The sequence below is a fragment of the Orcinus orca genome, chromosome 11 (assembly GCF_937001465.1).
Source record: "Orcinus orca chromosome 11, mOrcOrc1.1, whole genome shotgun sequence".
NCBI lineage: Eukaryota > Metazoa > Chordata > Mammalia > Artiodactyla > Delphinidae > Orcinus > Orcinus orca.
The window spans coordinates 96,980,382-96,999,518 of NC_064569.1; the positions used below are offsets into that span (position 1 = coordinate 96,980,382).

The 19,137-nt window shown below is 62.0% G+C and overlaps 1 protein-coding gene and 1 long non-coding RNA gene across 5 annotated transcripts in view; one reads left to right on the forward strand and one right to left on the reverse strand.

Annotated features, from left to right (window-relative positions):
* Positions 1 to 19,137, forward strand: part of LOC125960485 (uncharacterized) — a 327,476-nt gene that overhangs the window by 138,741 nt on the left and 169,598 nt on the right. The gene's annotated exons all lie outside the window — the stretch shown is intronic.
* TTLL12 (tubulin tyrosine ligase like 12) lies at positions 1,963 to 18,451 on the reverse strand. Of its 4 annotated transcripts, none has more exons than XM_004279567.4 (14): positions 18,164 to 18,450; positions 14,269 to 14,441; positions 11,956 to 12,154; positions 10,953 to 11,112; positions 10,740 to 10,873; positions 9,671 to 9,747; positions 8,305 to 8,421; positions 8,025 to 8,219; positions 7,602 to 7,713; positions 6,728 to 6,879; positions 6,276 to 6,357; positions 4,610 to 4,678; positions 3,870 to 4,008; positions 1,963 to 3,417 (listed from the first exon to the last, which is right to left on the reverse strand). In XM_004279567.4, the coding sequence occupies exons 1-14, from the start codon at positions 18,371 to 18,373 to the stop codon at positions 3,266 to 3,268; spliced, it is 1,971 nt and encodes a 656-aa protein (XP_004279615.1). In that variant the 5' UTR covers positions 18,374 to 18,450; the 3' UTR covers positions 1,963 to 3,265. The 4 variants fall into 4 exon arrangements, 2 of the variants coding, with proteins under 2 accessions (XP_004279615.1, XP_033261096.1); XM_033405205.2 differs by lacking the exon at positions 18,164 to 18,450 and adding an exon at positions 17,354 to 18,128; XR_007470165.1 differs by lacking the exons at positions 1,963 to 3,417; positions 3,870 to 4,008 and adding an exon at positions 5,152 to 5,293 and having other exon boundaries at positions 4,628 to 4,678; positions 18,164 to 18,451.

Here is a 19,137-nt window from a genome sequence, read left to right on the forward strand (position 1 = left end):
CTGTTTTGTTTGCTACTTTCTCACGATGCTCTCCCCGTGCTTCATGATTAGATGGCATTTCTGAGCTGTCGCCACCCACGAGGGACTTCAGGGTTCTGACAATCTCTGTGTTGGTTTTTTTTTAACATCTTTATTGGGGTATAATTGCTTTACAATGGTGTGTTAGTTTCTGCTTTATAACAAAGTGTATCAGTTACACATATACATATGTTCCCATATCTCTTCCCTCCTGCGTCTCCCTCCCTCCCACCCTCCCTCTGTGTTGGTTTAATGGGAAAATCCACAGCACGCAGATCTGTCAGGTCCTTCTGGTCTGCGTCTCTCCTTCAGCTGCTTCATTCAACTGAGATCTCCTTAAATCCGTGTGTCTGAACCCTTCTCGGTCCGACTAGCCATAAAGGATGCGAGCAAGAGTTCACACAGCCCAAGAGGGCTCGGCTGGCCGGTGGTCAGCAGGGAAGCGACAGCAACTCTGTTTGCCGGGCATTTTGATGTTATGGTTCGGGCTCTGGACCCTGCAAGATGAAAGCCTGCCTCTCCTGTAGCAAGAGATCCTATTCTGTGTCCATGAAAGTGCTGCCGTGTTTATTGGCCATAGGTCATCACTGGGGACGTTTTCTAAATTTCACCGTCAGCATCTCAAGCTTCACCTTTTGGATTTCTTCTGTGTCGCCCTGTCGAACTTTGGTACAATTATCACTGCTAGTGGGACTCTCCTGTCAAGCCCAAACGTCAGAGTCTGGCTTCTGATGAATTCTTAAGCCAGAGAAACTGACTCAGGTGAAGATGGGTACCAGAAAGTATCTAGAGGGATAAGAACCGTCTCCACAGCAACGAGTCTTCTGGGACCCTGGAAGCCCAGCTTGATGGTCTTCCTGGGGGTTGTCTGATTTTCACTGATCAGAGGTGTAAGGACCTCTGGAATCGGGGAAAAGCACATTTATAATTATGGAAAGCCTGGATCACGTGGCCCTCGGATCCGTGACTATGCTGATTCCACTGGGATTGCACTGGGCAACCAGGTCCCAAGTTCACTGGGAACCAGCAGGAGCATCATGGGAGGCATCTGATGAACAGCCTGGTGTGAGCACCTGTTCTGAGGGGCACGGGAAGGACCCTGGCCTGGGTGTCAGGGGCCCTCTGCTTTCGTTTTAACCTTCAAAACCACCAGGGGGAGCCACTGTGCCGGCTGACAGGGCCCACGGACCATCCCCCACTGCCCTGTGGGCAGAGTCTCCTATCATCCCCACCCCCAAGATGAGGAATCAGGCAGGAGGGAACTCCATCCCCGAGGCCCCCAGGTGTAAGCACGGGGCCCAGATTCAGGGCTCACAGGGGGACCGAGGCTCCTGGGTGTTGGTCATGATGCAGAGATGGGCCTCAGCTGCACATCTGTCCCTACCGCAACCCATTCTGAAATGGAACCAGTGCTAGGAAACCAAGCTTTGGGTCAGGAACTATTGCCTATTTATACCCTCAAATTCATGCTGAAATCCTAACCCCCAGTGTGATGGTTAGTTGGTGGGGCTTTTGGGAAGTGTGATTAGGTCATGAGGGTGGGGCCCCCACGTATGGGATTAATGCCTTTAAAAGAGGCCCCAGAAAGCTCCCTCGCTCCTCCCACCTCACGAGGACACAGTGAGAATACAGCTGATTATGAACCAGGGAGAGCGTCCCACCTCAGGCAGCAAATCTGCCACCCCTGCGACTTTAGGACATCCCAGCCTCTAGAACAGTGAGAAAGAGACCTCCGTTGTTTAAATCACCTAGTTTATGATATTTTGTTAAGAGCAGCCCAAACAAAGACAGGGACTTGGAGGCCTAAATACTATCCTATTTTTTCTGTTTCTCAAAGCATACGTCTTGATATTTTGGTTTTCTTTGACAATGAGCAAGGAAAACAACTGATACGCCACACAGGGCTGTGGTTCCAGGGCCCCCAGAGAGGAAGGGAGGCAAGAGTAGAGAAGGCGTACTTTATTGCGGTACAAATCAAGTCCAGGAGGGGACAGGACGCAGCAGCTCTCCCACGGAGAAAACCAGAGATGAGGTGTCCTGCCCTCTGAACCTCTCCTTGGCCGGAGGAAAGGGTGTTTTCCAGAACACAGGCTGAACTTCTGGTTAGCAGAGACAGTGGACACACCCCGAAAGACACGAAGCGGGAGGCGCAGTCGAGTCCAGTTTTGCTACAAGGATCGCTCTTGGCTTCAGAATGAAACAAGCACCTCCCAACACACGCATGCATGCACGCGCACACACACACGACACGCACGCACACACGTACACACACATGAAAGCTCTGCAGGCAGCTCCTCCGTGAAAGTCACACCCGCCGTCTGGTTAGCTGGGCTGGGTACACTGTGGCAACACAAACTACCCTGGAAACTGACTCAGAATTTCAGAAACAAAATTAAGGAAAGAACAAAAATTTTGTATTTTCTTCCCATAAATGAAAAAGTTACAAAAACCCCACATTCTGACTCTAGCTGGTGGGAGACGGCGTTCTCCCTGGAAGCATCCTTCTCAGCCGCCCACTGCCTGGTGCTCTGCTGCCCACACCTGTCCCCGAGTCCCCTCATTGGAGCGTCCCAGCCACCCTCAGGCGAGGCTGGAAACACTGCAGTGCCCAGCGGGCAGGGAGGTGCTGGTGCCACATCTGGCCCTTTCCACGGGGCCAAATGGAAAGGCAACAGCAACCAAAGGCAGTGGCTGTCCTGCCCCGGAGCTTCAAGGGAGGTTGCTGGTGAAGGGGGAGAAGGTTGGGTCTGAGAAGCAGGCTCCTAGGGGGGACCTGGGGACGCCTGTCACAGGGCCTGGGGTGGAGCGTGGGAAGCAGCCAGGCTGGGCCTGTTAACCGCTGGGCTCCCATGGGCACTCCTAGGGAAGCTCGTTTCTGACAACACCGTGTCGTGTTCCCCAGACCCCTTTCACTAACGCCCTCTGGAAGCACAGCACCCCAGGAAGCGAACTCTCTGGAATAAAGCCCGTGGCTGAGCTGAGACCAATCACCAAACAGACACAGACGGCAGTAACGGGGGTGTGAGCAGGGGCCTAGCGCTCAGCCCTGGAGGCAGCACGGCTGGCCCTGCTACTGACCGACGGGGGAGGGGTCCCGAGCCGCCAGGGTGTGAGGCTGGGGCCACGGCGGCTCACAGGGTGGGGGCAGGAGGAGTGGGGGCAGGGGGCGGGGGCACGGTGCAGAAGCAGCTCCGGGAACAGAGGCTGCGATCCGCCCACGAGCACCCACAGCAGGGCCCGCGGGCGCCTAGACGAGGCGGGTGACGGGGCAGCTGTCAGGCTCATCCAGGTACAAGGTGCTGAAGACGTCGTTGAAGAAGGTCGGGTGGCACCTGCAGGCCCGCTCACAGTCTGGGTTGAAGTTCACCTCTAGGAGCTGCGGCTGCATCACTTGCTTCCCTGATGGGCAAAAGCACGGGCACCTCACTCCCGGGAGGTGGGCTGGGGGGCCCGGCCTGAGGCCTGCTTGCCCAAGGGGAAGCCTGGAGCCACCTGCAGCCCCAGGAGCGACACGAGCCACCACATCCCGGGGACTCTGGAAGGAAGGTGCGCGGCCAGGGCTGCCGTTCCCCCTGCCCTTCACGTGGGGCCCCTCCCCTTGTGAGCTCTCTCCCGACACCACTGCCGCCCACTGCCTTCCCCGCTCGTGCTCTGCCCTGCAGGCCGTGGCGCCGAAAGGTGGGCCTCCTCTGACCCAGATCTCAGGCTAATTCGAGGCAAGTGCTGACCGTGGCGAGGGAGCAGCGACGCCCTCCCTCTGTCCCCGTGTGGCTGGGTGGGGAGGGCTGAATGACCACCTTTGGGTAAGTGGGGAGGGCACTTTGGATTACGGGGCAGGGGAGCCCCCTCACCATCTGGACGGCTGTCCCACTTCAGCATGAGGTCAATGGCATACATGGCTCGGGATGAGGGGTAGTCGCAGAGGCCCAGCGGGGGCGGCCTGGCACACGCCACCTGGAACAGCTCCGTGAAGGCCTGGAAGATTTCAGCCTGGGGGCCGGGGGAGGCAGGGTCAGGGGCCCACACGGCTGACACTGGGTCCAGCCCTTCAGGGCAGCCGCTCCACATGGGGTTCACAGCCCCTTCCTGAGCCCCGGTCCCCAAACGGCCAAGTCACCTCCTCCGACATCCTTTGTGACTCCAGACCTGGCCACAGCCACCTGTGCCCTGCTCCCTCACTCCTGGCATCCACCTCCTGCAGAGCTGCCTGGGTCCCCCGCCCTGGAGCCCACGGCCCCTTCTGCACCAAGCCAGGCAGCGCAGATCCCGAAACGCTCCCTCCAGCAAGTGGCGGCCAGCTTGTGTCTCGAAGCACGTCCCTGTGTGCCCTCAGGTGTGCAATTCCTGGCACACACAGAGCCCTTTGCCGTCTGGCTGTCCCAAGCGTGTCCTGAATACCCCGCCAGGCCCCCTCCAAGGAACCCTCACAACACCCCACCCAGGCCAGAGGGGAGGAGGGGTCTCAGCCCACACCGTCTCCCTCACCAGCCCTGGTGGGAAGAGCAGGACCATCCAGAGAAGGCAAAGGCCCCCCCCGCCCGACGCTGGTCCACAAGGCAAGCCCCACCCCTCCAGCTCTGCCAGGACTCACCTGGACGCTCTTCCAGGGGAATTCTGGGTATTGCTTCTCAAACTCCGGGACGAACTCGTCGTAGTGCATCTGCAACAGACACAGGGCCCGTCGAGCTCTGCCCGGGGCCTCCTCTGGGCAGGGACGGGGGAGGCCTGGCCTGCCCCGCTTTCACGTGGAGCCCTGATACTCGCCGGGGCCCCAGGTTGGCGCCAGCAGCCTCTCCAGCTCCACCCCCGCAGGGCACAAATGGGAGGCAGGACACGGGGTCTGAGCTCTGGACACATTCACTTCTCGGAGTCTCAGTGTCTCCATCTGTAAAACGGGACAACGCTTCCCGCCCAGCAAACCCACTTGGCACGGCTGCCGTGAGGCTCCAGTGAGGCACTGAACAGTGGGAGGCCCGGGCCAACGTGTCACCACGTCCATCTCACGGTGGTCACTGGACGCAGAGCTCGGACCCAAGTCTGCAGGGCCCAGGCCTGAGCTCACTGCCCAGCCCCGGCTCAAAGTGCCTGAGGACAGCAGGGGCTTCTCAGGCCAAGACGTCACCCAAAACACACCTGAGCAAGCGGGCCGTCAGCTCAGGTTTCTCCCAGAGAGGACCAGGACGGGCTCCCTATGGAAGCCCAACGTTCTCGCCCTGCTGGACACGCATCCCCACACGCGGGGGCTTCAGAGGAAACGTGACCCTTGGGACGACACCTGCTATGTAGAGGAAAGGCACTCAGGTCCTCAGAGACAAGCTCAGCAACATCCCGGGACCCCGGCAAGGGCTCGGGCTCCTAGGGACCAGCTGTCAACACAGCCCAGGACAAGAGGAGGAAGGACCAGCAGCAGCCCTGCCGGCCGTGCACGTGGCCTGGCCACTCGGACGGCGCAGCACCCCCTAGAGGACTTCTCAGACATGGCACAGTGAGGGCTCGGGGCAGCACATTTACTAACAAATCACCACGGAAACACAATCCCCACATTCAGGAGTGGCTGCTTCGAGGGAGGCGGGACCAGAGGCCACCTGCAGGCCTTGTGTGGAGCGGGGCAGGAGAGTGCCTGTGCCCTACTTCCGGTCTGCCCAGAACAGCCATAACCAACCTGCTGGTCCAAGAGGACCTCGTGGACCACACGTCGGGGGGCCTGTTTCTCCTTCCCTTCTGCCTCCACCCAGAGCCGGCCTCTGCCTCTACCCAGGCTGTGCCTCCCCTACCTGTCCCAGGTGCACCACTGGCCAGCTGGGGGATCACGCCCTCACCTCGAAAGGAGCTGTGCTGACGCCCTTTGCTTGCGGTGCCCAGAGAGCACGGGGAAGACAGAGGGCCCAGGGTCCAGACAGGGTCACAGGCCAGCAGAGCCGCCCGCCCTGGGGGCTGTGGGACGCGAACCTGTGCGCCTCCCCACCCCTACCAGCATCCTCATGCTCAGCAGGTGCTGAACAGAAGGCGGCCTGCGCCTCCCGGCTGAGACCCTGCTCTGCTCAGACTTGCCAGGGGACCGGGAAGCCTCAAGGGCCCCCTCGAGCCAAGCAAGTGCCCCTCAGAGCTGCGGGGGCAGCTGTGGGAGGGGACGCAGGTACAAGAAGGCAGCTCCCCTGACTGTTACGCAAGCTGCCGGAAGACAAGCTGACGGGTGTCGGGTCCTGTCTGGGCCAGCCTCCACGGGAACCCCTCCCCAGGCGGCGCCAGGCCCCTACCTGCTTCAGCACCAATTCCGGGTCGTAGTTCATGACAGTGAAATGCTTCTCGTAGTCGTCCAGGTCGTTGAGTGCGAAGGGCCTGCAGGACAAGCGGACGGACGCTCGAGTGGGTCCCGGGCGTGCAGATGCTCAGAGCCCCCTGGCCGGGCGCCGGTTCCCCCAAGAGTGGGGCGGCCCTACACTGCCCCCGCCCCCCCGGCCAGGGGTTAACCACGAAGATCCCCACTAGGCCGGTAAACATCGTCGTGGTCTGAGGGAGCAGGTGCCTGTTCCACAAGGTGGTGGTGACACACGCAGGGTGAGAATTACTGCCATTTAACAGAAACGGGCTCAGCGGGGTCCCTGCTGGGTGCTTGGTGGTAAAGGAGCCCCTGTGCAGGCGTTCTCATCCCGAGTAAAGAGGGGCCCTGTCGCCCAGCCCCCAGCCCCAGCCCAGTCTCCCCAGTTACCGGTTGGAGAACCGCAGCCAGAACACGTCATAGACGAACAACGTCAGGGGCTTCACCGACCGCAGGAGCACGATGTAGCGGATGTCGAACTTGACCCTCCCCACATCTTCTCGGAGGAACAAGACGGGACTTTCAATGTATTTGGAGACAACCTGAGGACACAGATGCAGGCTCACAGGTGGCCTGTTACACCTGGGCCAGGACAGAGCACCCCGACCTCCCCAGCTGTGGCTCCCACTCGTGGGACCTCCAAGTGCTGTCACCGCATCTGGAGGAACACTCACTCCTGAGCCCACCTCCCGCCCCGGTGCCACGAAGGGACCTGCTCCCTGCACTCCGCGTCTTCCTGTCTTTTCAAACCTGTGTCTTAGCTGCAACGAGTTCTTTATCTTCATCTTTAATTGAAGAAAAAGATGCCACCAGTTTTTAGCTTTGAAAACTGGATTCAGATTCTCAGCCATGAATCCACTGACTCCCCATCCCACCACTGGAAAACTTCACAAGGGTCATCGCAGTGGCATTTTCTCTCGGGCCTCTGTCCAGGTGCAGAACCTTGTGCCCTTCAATTCCTCCACTGATGGGCCCCATGCCACTACAGCGCTTTCGTCCAGGGCCCCGTGGGGCTCCCTGGCCTGGCCACCTCCCTCCTGCCGCGTGGTCCTGTGAGGCGTGGTGCGCGCGGGAATGCAGTTCAGACACACCCAGGGAGGCTCCTTCCTCTCACCCGACTGTCACACAGCCCCTTCCCCCCACTGGCAAGGGCAGGGGAAGGAGTGGGGGTGGTGAGACTCCTGTGAGCTGAAGAATGCTGACGCCAGGACCTACCCACAGAGGTCCTCGCAGAGCCCCCCCTCCCGGCGCCCCAGGGGCCCACCTTGGGGGAGCTCTCGCGGTGCCGGATGATGCTGTGCAGGTTCTTGGTGATGTGGGTGTCCAGGCTGCGGGCCAGGTTCCAGGGCTTGCAGATCCAGTGGTTGTCCTCGCCCCTGGGAGCAGAGGGGATGACCAGGCTGTGCCCTGGGCCCACCCTCCTGGGCACTGTGTCCCCAGTACTGTGGCAGCAGAGCAGGGGCTGAGGGAGGGGTCCCAGAGGAGACCTTAGGGGCCGGGCCTCGGGAGTGAGGAGCCGCCCTCCGGGAGGAAGGGCCGCCGAGCAGCAGTGCACCCAGAGCCTGCAGCTCCCGGAACCGTGGCCGCCGCACGGCAGGCGCTCAGCCAGGGGGCGGGGACCACGGGAGCCTGATGGGCGTAGGGTCTCGGCTGCCGCGGCTCCGGGGGGGCGGGCGGGGGTCCTCACCGCCTCTCCCGCTGCTGGAAGTAGCTGATGAACTGGGGCAGCTCGGTGCGCAGGTTGAAGGTGCGGGGCAGCCAGGCCGGGCCCTCGGGACCGCCGGCCCGGCGCGCGACGGAGGCCAGGCAGTCCTTCACCGTCAGCAGGTTCTCGCAGGGGAACTGGTTCAGCAGCACGCTGGGCCTCTCCCGGCTCAGCCTTCTGTGGGGCCCAGGCAGGTGCCACCGGTCAGCGGGGGCGGGGGCCCCGGGGGCGGCGGCGGGGACCGGGCTGGGAGGCGCCTCACCTGTAGTCCTTTAAGTGCGAGAAGTGGTAGAGGATGTGGGCGTCCGCCTCGCTCTCGGTGAAGGTGAAGCGCGGGTGGCTGAGGTGGCCGAGCACCTGCTGGACGTCCGTGTAGACCCTGGGGGGGGCGGGGCGGGCGGAGGTCGGCGGCCGGGCTCCGCCCCACGGCCTCCGCCTGTCTGCCCAGCGACGGGGCCACTGGGACCCTGGCGACCCCGGGACCTCCACCTGTGAGATGGCACCACAGGGCCACCTCACGCTCCTCCCAAGGACGAACCAGGAGAACCCGAGCGTTTCGTCAGGCAGGGGCTCCCTCCTCCCACGTGGAGACGGGACGGGTCCACACGCTGGGACCTCTGCCCTCAGAGAAGGGAGCCGGCGCCCCGGGGGCCTGCAGGTGAGCGTGTGGCCGAGACACGCGCCTCCGCCTCCGATAAGGCCTCATTCCACACCGGCCCCGGGGGGAGGAGAGGACAGGGCCTGGGAGCCTGTCTGCCGGGGGTGGTGGATGCGGCCACACTGTGGAGTTTCAAGGCGGGAGGGAGGCCTGGCCCTGGACGGCGATCCAGGGAGGAAGAGAGGCGAGGGGCTGGCTGCTCGGGTGGGGCCGGCACGGGGCGCTTAGTCCGTGGTTGGGGCGTGGAGCACAGCTGTGGGGAGGGGGCGAGGCTAAGGGGGCCTCCGTGCAGCCTCCGACCTGAGGGGGTGGAGGGATGCTAGGCGGTGAACTCAGGTAAGGGGAGGAGGGCCAGGCTGCGGGCCAGTGGGAGGAGACCCCAGAACCTGGGGGAAGGGGTCAGTGGAGCATGGTGTCCGTTCCAGCTGGAGCAGGTGTGGGCAGCCAGAGGGAGGGCCTCCCCCTGGAAACAGAGGCCAACCTGCCCCTGGCTGACCCAGGACCCGTCGCCGAGCCAGCTGGACGCCTGGTGGGCGTCACCCAGGACCTCCACTTCCTCACCCATAAAAAGGGAGCATCTGCTTCCACCCCGGGTCCAGCCTGGGCTTGCTGGCCTGCCCGGCCTTACGTTAAGCTGCCAGCCCACACCTGCAGACACCTGGGCGCGGCCCCCCTGGCAATCTGGGTGGCTCTCCTGGGTGCCCAGCACCGTCACTGTCGGCACCGGCTCTCTGCTTCCAGAGGCCGCGCGCACCCCAGCTCACCCTCACTTCTCGGGCGCTCTCTCTGTGAGCCTGAGACCCCGCCCGTGGCGTTTCCGTCACTGCTGTGCTGCCAGGGGGTAGAGGACTTACTGAGGCCGCCCTGTACCGAGCACTGTTCCAGGAGTTGTGGGGACTATGAGGCGTGTATGAGGAAAGGGACCGAGGCAAAGTCTCAGCACAGGGTGGGGGCAGGGTGGGCTACGCACTTGAAGACGTGGTCGCAGGGATACACCGCCGGCTTGATGGCCAGTGGCAGCTTCTCCTTGTTTTCCTCCAAAATGGCCTAGAAGGAAAACACTGGAGGTAGAAACAGACCTTCAAAGAAAGGAGCACATGCCTCCCCATCCCGTACATCAGGGTTTTGGGATCCCAGGGGGCACACCTGGACCTCAGGTAGAGCCCTTTGCAGGCACCGCAGCGCCCAGAGCCCTCTGACCACCCCCATCCCAGGACTCCGGGGCTCAAGGCCCCTCAGGTGCCGGACAGCCTGTTCTGTGTCAAAAGAACAACGTACACATTGCTCTACATCTGCTCATTGCTCTAAATGCTTCCTCCAAGTCACAAGCAGCCCAGAAGGTGCCCAGCCTGTCCTGGGAGGGGGCTACCTGGTCCTCGGGGAGCCCCCAAACGCTGCTCTGAGCTTAAGCAGTGTGACGGTTTAAACCATGCCCATAGGGACTTCCCAGGTGGTCCCCCGGTGAAGACTCCACGCTCCTAGTGCAGGGGGCCTGGGTTCGATCCCTGGTCAGGGAACTAGATCCCACATGCTGCAAACAAGAGCCCGCATGCTGCAACTAAAGATCCCACAAGTGGCAACAAAGATCCCATGTGCTGCAACTAACACCCGGCGCAGCCAAATAAAATAAAATAAAACGTGTCCATAAACTCCTCTACATTCCTTTTGAAAGGCAGAGTTCATTCGTCTCCCCTTGAGCGTGGGCTGGGCTGAATGAGTTGTTCATAACAAATAGAAAGAAGTGGAACAACAGTCCCCCAGCCCCAGCCCCTGAAAACAGGGAACAGCAGCCCTGACCTCCAGTCCCCCAGCTCTACTCAACCCTCGGGAAGGACGGTTCCCAGCATCGGGACCCCGGGGTCTGGGCCCCAGGCAGCTCACGTCTGCTCCCTGGGCTCTGAGCCCCTTGTCTCTCAGACACCCCCAGACTCTCCTCTCCCCCCCACGGCAGCTGGTGCTCAGCAACATGTGGTGACCGGGTGAAGAAAGGTCCAGGAGCCACCAGGCAAACGGGCCCGGGGTCGGGCTGGAGGCCACACCTGGTAGTGCTCGTCGGCTGGCTCGGGAGTGGAGGAGCTGAGGTCCAGCAGGTCGGCGGGCGCCCAGGGCAGCAGCACGCACCTCCGGATCAGAGGGTCGGCCTCTCCGTAGGCAAAGTCCCGGGTCACCTCCTCTGCACCAGGACACGCGGGCAGTCAGGGAGTGGCAGAAAAGCACCGGCCCTTCCTTGGGGTGGGCGGGCTTTGACTTACCGCCCGTGTCCAGGTCCCTCAGGGGCCACAGCAGCGTGTAGGCCACCCGCTGGGGCATGTAGAAGAAGGGCGCGGTGGCGAAGCTGGGCACGTCCGCGTGCTGGATGCGCGAGCCGAACTCATCCATGATGTACCACACCGGCACCTTCTCCTCGGCCGTCTGCGGGCAGAGCACACGCCACCCTCGCCCACTGCTCCGCCTCCCCGCCCCTCCCGTCCGCACGCCTTTCCACGCATCCCCGCCCCAAACACCTACCACTGGCCCGTCTATGCCCACCTCTCAGAGCCTGGAGCACCTACCACACACGCCTCCAGTCCCTTGAACCTGTGGCCTCCGGGCCGGCGGCCCTGCCCTGGCAGACAAGGACAACAGGCCAGCGGGCTGCGGTGTGATCACGTGTGTGGCAAAGGTGTACGGAAAGAGGGCACTTAGCCTAGTAGCTACATGGATGGTCTGGTTCTGTGTGCAGGCGGAGGAGGGGGGAGACTTCTGAGTTCAGGGAAGGCTTCCTGGAGGAGGCAACAGCTAAGCTGAGATCAGGAGAAGCAACTTTTGCCTTTTCCCGGACTGAAGGTGGTGAGGGGCTGGAACGTAAGGGTGGGCCTGGGGAGGCCGGGGAGCGGGGGTGGTGATGTAAGCCCAAGGATATGCTCAAGGGACTCAGCTCTACTCCCGAAAGCAGCAGGGTATCACTAAGGGCTTTTAGGAGGGTGACGGAACCAGAAGAGGCCAGGAGAGAGGCAGCCAGGTCACTGGGGTCCGGGAGAGGCTTGTGTACCGTGAGCCCAAAGGCTGCATGGACACCTGGGTCCCCGGCACCGGCTGGCCCGAGGCAAAGAGTAACAGGCGCGTGACAGAGCCACGGGGAACCAGGGTAGTTTCCACTGGCCACAGAAGATGGGTCTACTCGCTTGCGGGGTAAGAGGACGCCTCCCGCTAGCCCTGACGGCACAGGGCAGCGAAGGCCTGCTTGCCTCCCCTGGGGCCCGGCTGCCCGCTCACCCCGTGGGCCAGCTGGTAGGTCTGGTTGAACTTCCACATCTCCTCCAGCACCAGGTCCACGGCCTCGGTGCTGGGCAGCTCGCCGTGGAACTCGATGCCCATCAGGTTGGCCATACGGTGCAGCAGCCCGGGCACCTGCTGCAGCTGCTGGCGGGCGTGCGCAACGCGGCACGTCCAGGCGTGGTCGATAAGGAAGATGCTGCGGGCACAGGTTACAGGTGAGCGCGAGGCTACCACGCAGGCAGGGCAAGAAGGGAGGGTGGAAAGAGGGCCAGCAGGCGGGATCCGCCTGAGGAAGAGGCCGGGCTGAGGCCTGGACGCCGCACCAGGCCTGGGTGGGGGTCCTGGCTCTGCCGACCACCCGCTATGCGGGCTGGGACAGTTCCTCTCCCTTTTCCAGTTTCTAAAACAGGGCAACACGGTCCCTACCCGCTATCACCGGGCTGACGTGAGCATCAAATGAGACAAAACAGCATGCTGACCGTACACTGAATCCTCATGAATTCAGTGATCACTACGGCGATCACCGCGACAGTTAACTGTCCTCAACTGGATTTTGAACTGCTGGAGGGCAGGCCCACGGCCCCCAACCTTGCTACCTGCAGGCAGACACGCAAAGGAACCCCACTCAGAGCTCACTCGCGCTTGCCCGGGACTTCTGGGCAATTCTTGGGAAGCGCCAGGGATTTCTGCGGGAGAGGCTTCAAGTCCCCCCGTGTACGGACACCTGCAGTCCACACAGTCTGGTCTCTCTGCAGGGGCCCGGTGGGCCAGCTGCACGGCTCTCACACCAGCGTGGTGGAGCGTAGGGTGTCCCCACTGCAGGCCCAAGGACATGACTGCCCCCAGCCCACAGGCCAGGCTGCCCGGACACCATCCAAGCCCTGCTGGACTCGGAGGCTCTGAGCGCACGGGGTTCTGCCTGCTGGGGAAGCAGCCCTGGCCCGGCGCCCTGCTAACAGGGAGGCACAGCCACCGCTCTGGTTCTTAGGTTAGGGGTCAAGCTCAGCAGTAGTTATTACTGCACTTACGTTATTTTTTGTTCGCATATCCTGAAACAAATGATTTATTCCCGTCCTCGTGCGTAGAGTTTATGACCGTGTGAGACACGGCCAGGCCTTCAAAGTGGAGCGTCTGGGGGTGACCTGGGCAGACGCACACAATGGCTGCTGGACATGGCGGGGGCGGGGGAGGATGGAGCCTGGGGCCTGGCCGTTGGGGTGGGGTGGGGCGGACTCACAGAGGTCTGGAGGGAAGAAAGGCCCAGGAGCAGGAAGGACGGCGGAGCCGGGCTCCAGCCCAGACGCCGGCCCCATCCCTCCCCAAACCTGCCTGGTGGTGTGCGTGGAGGGGGCAGAGGCCGGGAGCTGCTCGAGGTGGCCGCTGGGCCCGAGCCCCACGGCTGGCACAGGCGGCAGCAGAGCAGGCGCCCGCGCGGGTCCGCTGTACTGAACTTAACGAGAAAGGGGAGCCTGCAAGTTTCTGAGTCGGAGGGCACGGGGGTGGAGGTGCTTGGCTGCTGTCATGACCCTGGGGGCCCTCCCACCCCACCAGGGGCTGGTGAAGGAGCCAGACTTCCTGGAGAAGCTACGGTCACAGGGGCCCGGAAACCCCCAGAGGCCAGCGAGTTTCTCCCTCAGGGTTCCGGCGACGTCGGGCCGAGGGGCCTGTGGGCCTCTCCTGGCGGAGGGCAGCCCCTCTTGGCCCCTGGGAGGCAGGAAGCCTGGGGGCCAGGATCGGCTCTGGCCTTTCTACCCTGTGGCCTCGTGCCAGGCCCAGGCCCACTCCCAGCCTTGGCGTCCTCACGCGAGGAACCAGTCAGGCCACACTCCTCACAAGCCGGGGTGCAAAGCGCAGGGCTCCACCCAGAGACTGAGGTTCAGCAGGACCGGGGCGAGGCCCGGGCGCCCTGGAAAAGCCCGGGCTCACGAGTCCAGGCTGCCCTGGGGTCGACGCCCACGATCTTAACTAGCTGTGTGACCCTAGGCAAGTCCTTCCCCATTGTTTCCTCATCGGCAAAACGGGAACTTGTCACACCTCCATGGAGGGACCGCTGGGACAGTTAAGAGGCGTGTGGGAGGGACGCTGCTCTCAGGACAGCATGAAACACAACTAACGCAGGAGCGTCGCCAGTGTCGGGGCTGACAGGACCTTGTCTCAGGGCTAAGGGGCCAGCGCCTGGCACCCAGGAGCACGTGTGCTCGCGATGACAGCTTCTCCCTAGCGGCCACGGCCTCGGTGACACCTTTGTAAAAGGGAGCCCGGCCCTGACGGCCACGGTGCGGGTGAAAGGCGTCGGCCTACGGCTCCTACCTGTTGGGGTCCGCCGCCTGGAGCCCATTCTCATTGGTCACGATGACCTTGTAGCAGAGCTGGCCGCCTGGGTTGGGCTTCTTCCGTGCTTCCCGGGCCGCCTCGTCCTCACTCTCATCCTCCTCCACTTCCTGCACTTGCATTATCCCGAACATCTCCCCAGCGTCGAAAACCTGGGGGCCACAGGAGGGGGTGTTGGCAGGAGACCCCATTCCTGACCCGTTCCTTCCGCCACACCCCGGCCTCGAGGACAAACTGAGCCCCTAGGAGAAGCAGGACCTCTTTACTGCCCAGCTACCCATTTTATAGGTGGGGAGATGGGTTCCTAATCAGTGAGAATGAGGCCCTAACCTCCCCCACTATCGCTGGCGCTATCGTCCAAGGCCCCTCAGCCCGTGGGACCCAAGCCTGGAGGTGGGACTGCAAGCATGTGTCCCATGATATCTAGTCTGGCCTCTTGCATTATAGGGAAAATGCGGCTCAAAGGGCAGAGCAGGTGGCTCCGGTCACGCTGGAAATGACTGGAAGAGTGAGGATCCTGGTGGCTAGGGACTGCACCCCAACTTTGTTCTCACCAGCACCACCAACCCAACACCAGGGCAGTGGAGGTGACCCAGAAGGAAACAGGGGCCCAAGAGCCTCCTAACGCCACCACGCCAGCCCAGGTCTGCACAAACCATGGCCTGGGTCTAGTGTCCTGAGGTCCTGGGCCAGGATGGGACAGAAGGTAAGGGCCTTGCTCCTTGAGTTTCCCTGGCAAAGGGCAACGCCAACCACATGCAGCTGGTGAAGGTGACAAGCCAGTCGGTCCCCATACAGCCACTCATGTACCTGGTGTCTGCCACAAGTCGGCAAGGGGCCTTAGGGCAGATTCTGCAGCCAGGCTATGTGACCTTGAACAAGACACTGAACTACTCCGTGCCTCAGTTTCCCCATCCATACAATGGGAATACGAGAACCTACCTGAGGGGCTTGTTGGGAGGATTAAATGATTAACACACGTGAAGAGCTCAGAAGAAGCTAAGCTTGGCAAACCCTCTGTAAGCACTTGCTACCATCACGACACTTTTGAGACTAGTCTCTCACCTGGGAAGGGGGCATCAGCCACCTTCCAGCAGAGCTGAGAGCGATACGTCAACCAAACAGTACACAGAGAGTCCGTGGCATAGAGCAGGGACTCAGCGAAGGCCAGCTGCCCCTAAAACCTTTCTCATGACTCTATTAAAAACAGAAGAGAAACTCATCCCAGTAGTTGGAAATCAGCCATCTGTTCAGGCACCAGCAGCTTGGATGTGCTGCGCAGGACAGGCACTTGGGGGTGTGAGGATGAATCGCTCATGACCTTGCCCCGAGTGGCAGAGGGGCCATCTGAGAGCACCAGGTAAGCGGTGCGGGGGCCTGGAGGGCCGGATAAGACTTTACGGGGAAGCCGTCACCTGAGGTGAGCGGTGAAGGAAGGGGAAGATTTAAACGTGTGGCCATGCCGTGGTGGTGCAAGGACTCCAGGCAGAGAAGCTGGGGCGGGAAGGGCTGTGGAGCCAACCAGGTCCATCCGCAGGGGAGCTCGGGCACTTTTTGGGACGGCGCCTTTAACCCCCCCACCAGCCCCCGATCCCAGGGTGAAGCCACTACCCTCCCTCCAGTTTGGAGATGAGAAGAGAGCAGCTCAGAGGCTGGGACTCACACCTTGGGCTTCCACCCAGAACCCCGTATCCCAGCCCTCTACCCCCAAACCTGACAGGAGGGAGGGGACAGTACAGGGCGTGCCTTCACCCAGCTGTGAAATGGGGATGACCACTCCCGCCTCACAGAGGGACTGGAGGAGGCCCTAACGAGGTAAGGAAGGGGAATGGTTTTGCAGCTGGGAAGTTCCTGCAGACAGAAAAGAGCTGAAATTTACTGTAAAACACTCCCCATCCTTTCCAAGGCACCGGGGTCCCTGGCTCGCGGGGGGCTGGGGGGCCCCATTCCTGGGTCAGCAGGTGCCTGTGGCCCTCCCCCACACCTGGGCGCACAGCAGCAGGCTCGGCAGAACAATGGCTGCAGGTCTGGGTCTGGCCGTGGTGACTCACAGCTCTGCCCATAACCCATAAGGGCAAGGGAGGGTCACGGAAAAGTACTGGCTGTCCCTCCGCAGAGCGACGGTGGCCAGGCGGCCTGCAGATCTTGCAGCCAGGATGGAGGGGACATTACACTCTGGTGGCTATGAGCTGGTCATGCCTCTCCACCCAGTCCCCCACCAAGACTGTGGAAGTCGGAGCCATGTTTCCTGGTCTTCACTTTCCAGGGGGAGACATGGACTCAGACGGGCAAGTGACTTGCCCAGGTGAGTTCACTGCCCGCAGAGGCTGGCAGGGCCGGAGCCAGGGTGTTTCCACCTCGTGCTCCTTTCACCCAGTACACGAGGACCTTTTTATCCTAACAAACCGCTGGGGTCCCCTCCTGCCCAGCACAGGCCTGGGACTAGGGTAAGTGCTCAGGAAATGCTGGCGAATTGAGGGCAAGTCATGAGGGGGAAGGGAATTCACTGTTACAAAAGGTAAGTACCAATAACACTGCACCTTTTTTTATAGCAACTACTTGTGTTTTGGGCAGGAAGGTACCTGGTCCAACCCTGATTTTAGAGGCAGAGAGACTGGCTGAAAGGGTGCAGTTTGTCCAGCAGCCTTTTCCTGGCTCCAGGGTCCCACCTCGCCACCTGCACTGCTCAGTCTGTCTCGGCCCAGGAGGCAGCCCCTGCAGGAGTCTGGTTCCAGCTCAGAAGGCCCCAACAGAGCGCCCGTGAACGTGCTCTGGCTTCAACACGTGGGCAAACCACCAAAACCCAAGGCCCACCCCTCAGCCAGGACCCTGCGGAGGCCCTCTGGAGACACAGGCTAGAGCACAGGCCAGCAGAAAAGAGCCGACCCCACAAAAAGGGAGACCCTTGAAGCATCTGAGCTCTTTTCACTTTTGTTTACATTGTCTCCACCTCCCACAGCCTGTCTTCGTTGATATGCAAAATAAAGGTGACCCGGGGCTCAAATCAAATGAAGAAACACGGAAGAACTCTGTGACCTAAACAGTTAAAGCCACACAAACTCACTGGACGTCTGTTTTCCCTGAGGCAGGCAGTGGCTGAAAGCAAGCTTCTAGTTCTGAAGTCTGGCAGACCTTGGGAGTGTCACTTCCTCTTCCTGAGCCTCAGTTTTCTGCACTGTATAAAGTGTGGGTGATGAATCTTACCACCCCCCGCCCCAGGACTGCTCTGGGCTCGGATGTGCGGAGGACGCAGCACAGGGCCTGGCACACAACGGGAGCCAAAGTTCATTTCAGTTCCAGCTGTCGCCGCGGCCCTGGCCCAGCCCCAGATGCTGGCAGGACCAGGGACACAGGTACAGGCTCTGGCCGCCACTCCTAGGCCACAAACCGCCATGGAGTTCAAGTCTAAGTCGGTCGTTAAGGCATTCGTGGCTCTTCATCCTCAAACCACCGGCCGTTTTCCCTGCATCGTCCGTTAACGCCGCCCCCCAACTCTCCGCTGCGCGTCTCACCGAAGCCCGCCCCGCCCCGGAACGCGCTCGCTCTCCTTCTCCCAGCCACCAACTCCCCCAGGCGCCCTCCCAACCTCCTCCGCACGCGTCCTCCAGGAGGCCCTCGGCCGCCCCACCCCAGCAGCTCTCGGCCAAGAGCCGGCCCGCAGACCACACCCTTCCTGGTAGAAGGGTCCAGAGCGACCCACCCCCGGCGCTCCCCGGCCTCGCGCTGACCAGGACTGGAGGATGCGCGCCTCGAGGACCCGCATCCCAGCTTCACTGGCACCTCTCAAAGGGATCCCGGGGCGCTCCGGGCGCGCCCTGCACCCCGGTTCTCCCCGGCCGGCGCGTCGCCCTCCTCGCGTCACCCCAGCCCGCACCTCGTGCTCCAGCTTGTGCAGGAGGCGGCCCCAGTACCGCTCGGGGACCCCCGACGCGCGGAGCGCCGGGCCGTGCAGCGCCGCGAACTTGGCCCGGGCCCGCGCGTCCTCCTCCGGGTCCGGGCCCAGCTCCGGGTCCGGCTCCAAGCTCGGCGCCGACTGCGGCGTCAGGACCCGGCTGCCACGCTCCAGCCTCGCGTCGGCCTGCATGTCGCCTCCACCAGCGCCAGCGCCAAGTCCAGCGCCGCCGCAGCCCGCAGGCCCGGCCCTCTCGACTCCGCCCGCCCGCCCGCCAGCCCGCCCCGCCCTCCTCTGGGCTCCCCGCCCACCACCGCGCGCAAGCCCGCCCACACGCCTGGCCTCCAGGCTCGCCGAAGGCAGCCGGGGCGCAAAGCTGGGGCGCTGGACCCGGGGAACCCAAAGGCCGGGCCTTCCGAAGGGTATGCGCGCGCCACTGCGCGTGCGTGAGCGCGCGGGGGTGGTGCGTTTGTGGCCTGGGGCGGCCGGCGTGTGCGCACGCGCGCCTGGTCGGGGCGGTGTTTTCTCTTTCAGCCCGTGGCTACCCCGGGGGATGCCGGGAGTGAGGCCTTCCAGACTCCACGCGGTCGGAACCGGAAGGGATTCCAGGGAGTGCCCCGAAGGGGAAACCGAGGCCCAGAGACACTGGTGTCCCGCACCGACCATCGGTGTCCCGCACCGACCACACCGACATCTTCCCAAGCGCAGAGTGAAGTTACAGAATTTCAAAAATCATTCTTTGATCGTCCTAGTTGTTCCAAGTTCTGTTGCTTCCATAGGGGTGCGTTTCGTTATTTTCCCATTTGCAACTTCTCAGTAATTGTAATTTGCTGGAAAGCTCAAAGACTAAAGGGTTTTTTTTGTGCTTCAGTTACTGAATATTTTGATTAAAACTTATTTATTTATTTATTTATGGCTGCATTGGGTCTTCGTTGCTGCACAAGGGCTTTCTCTAG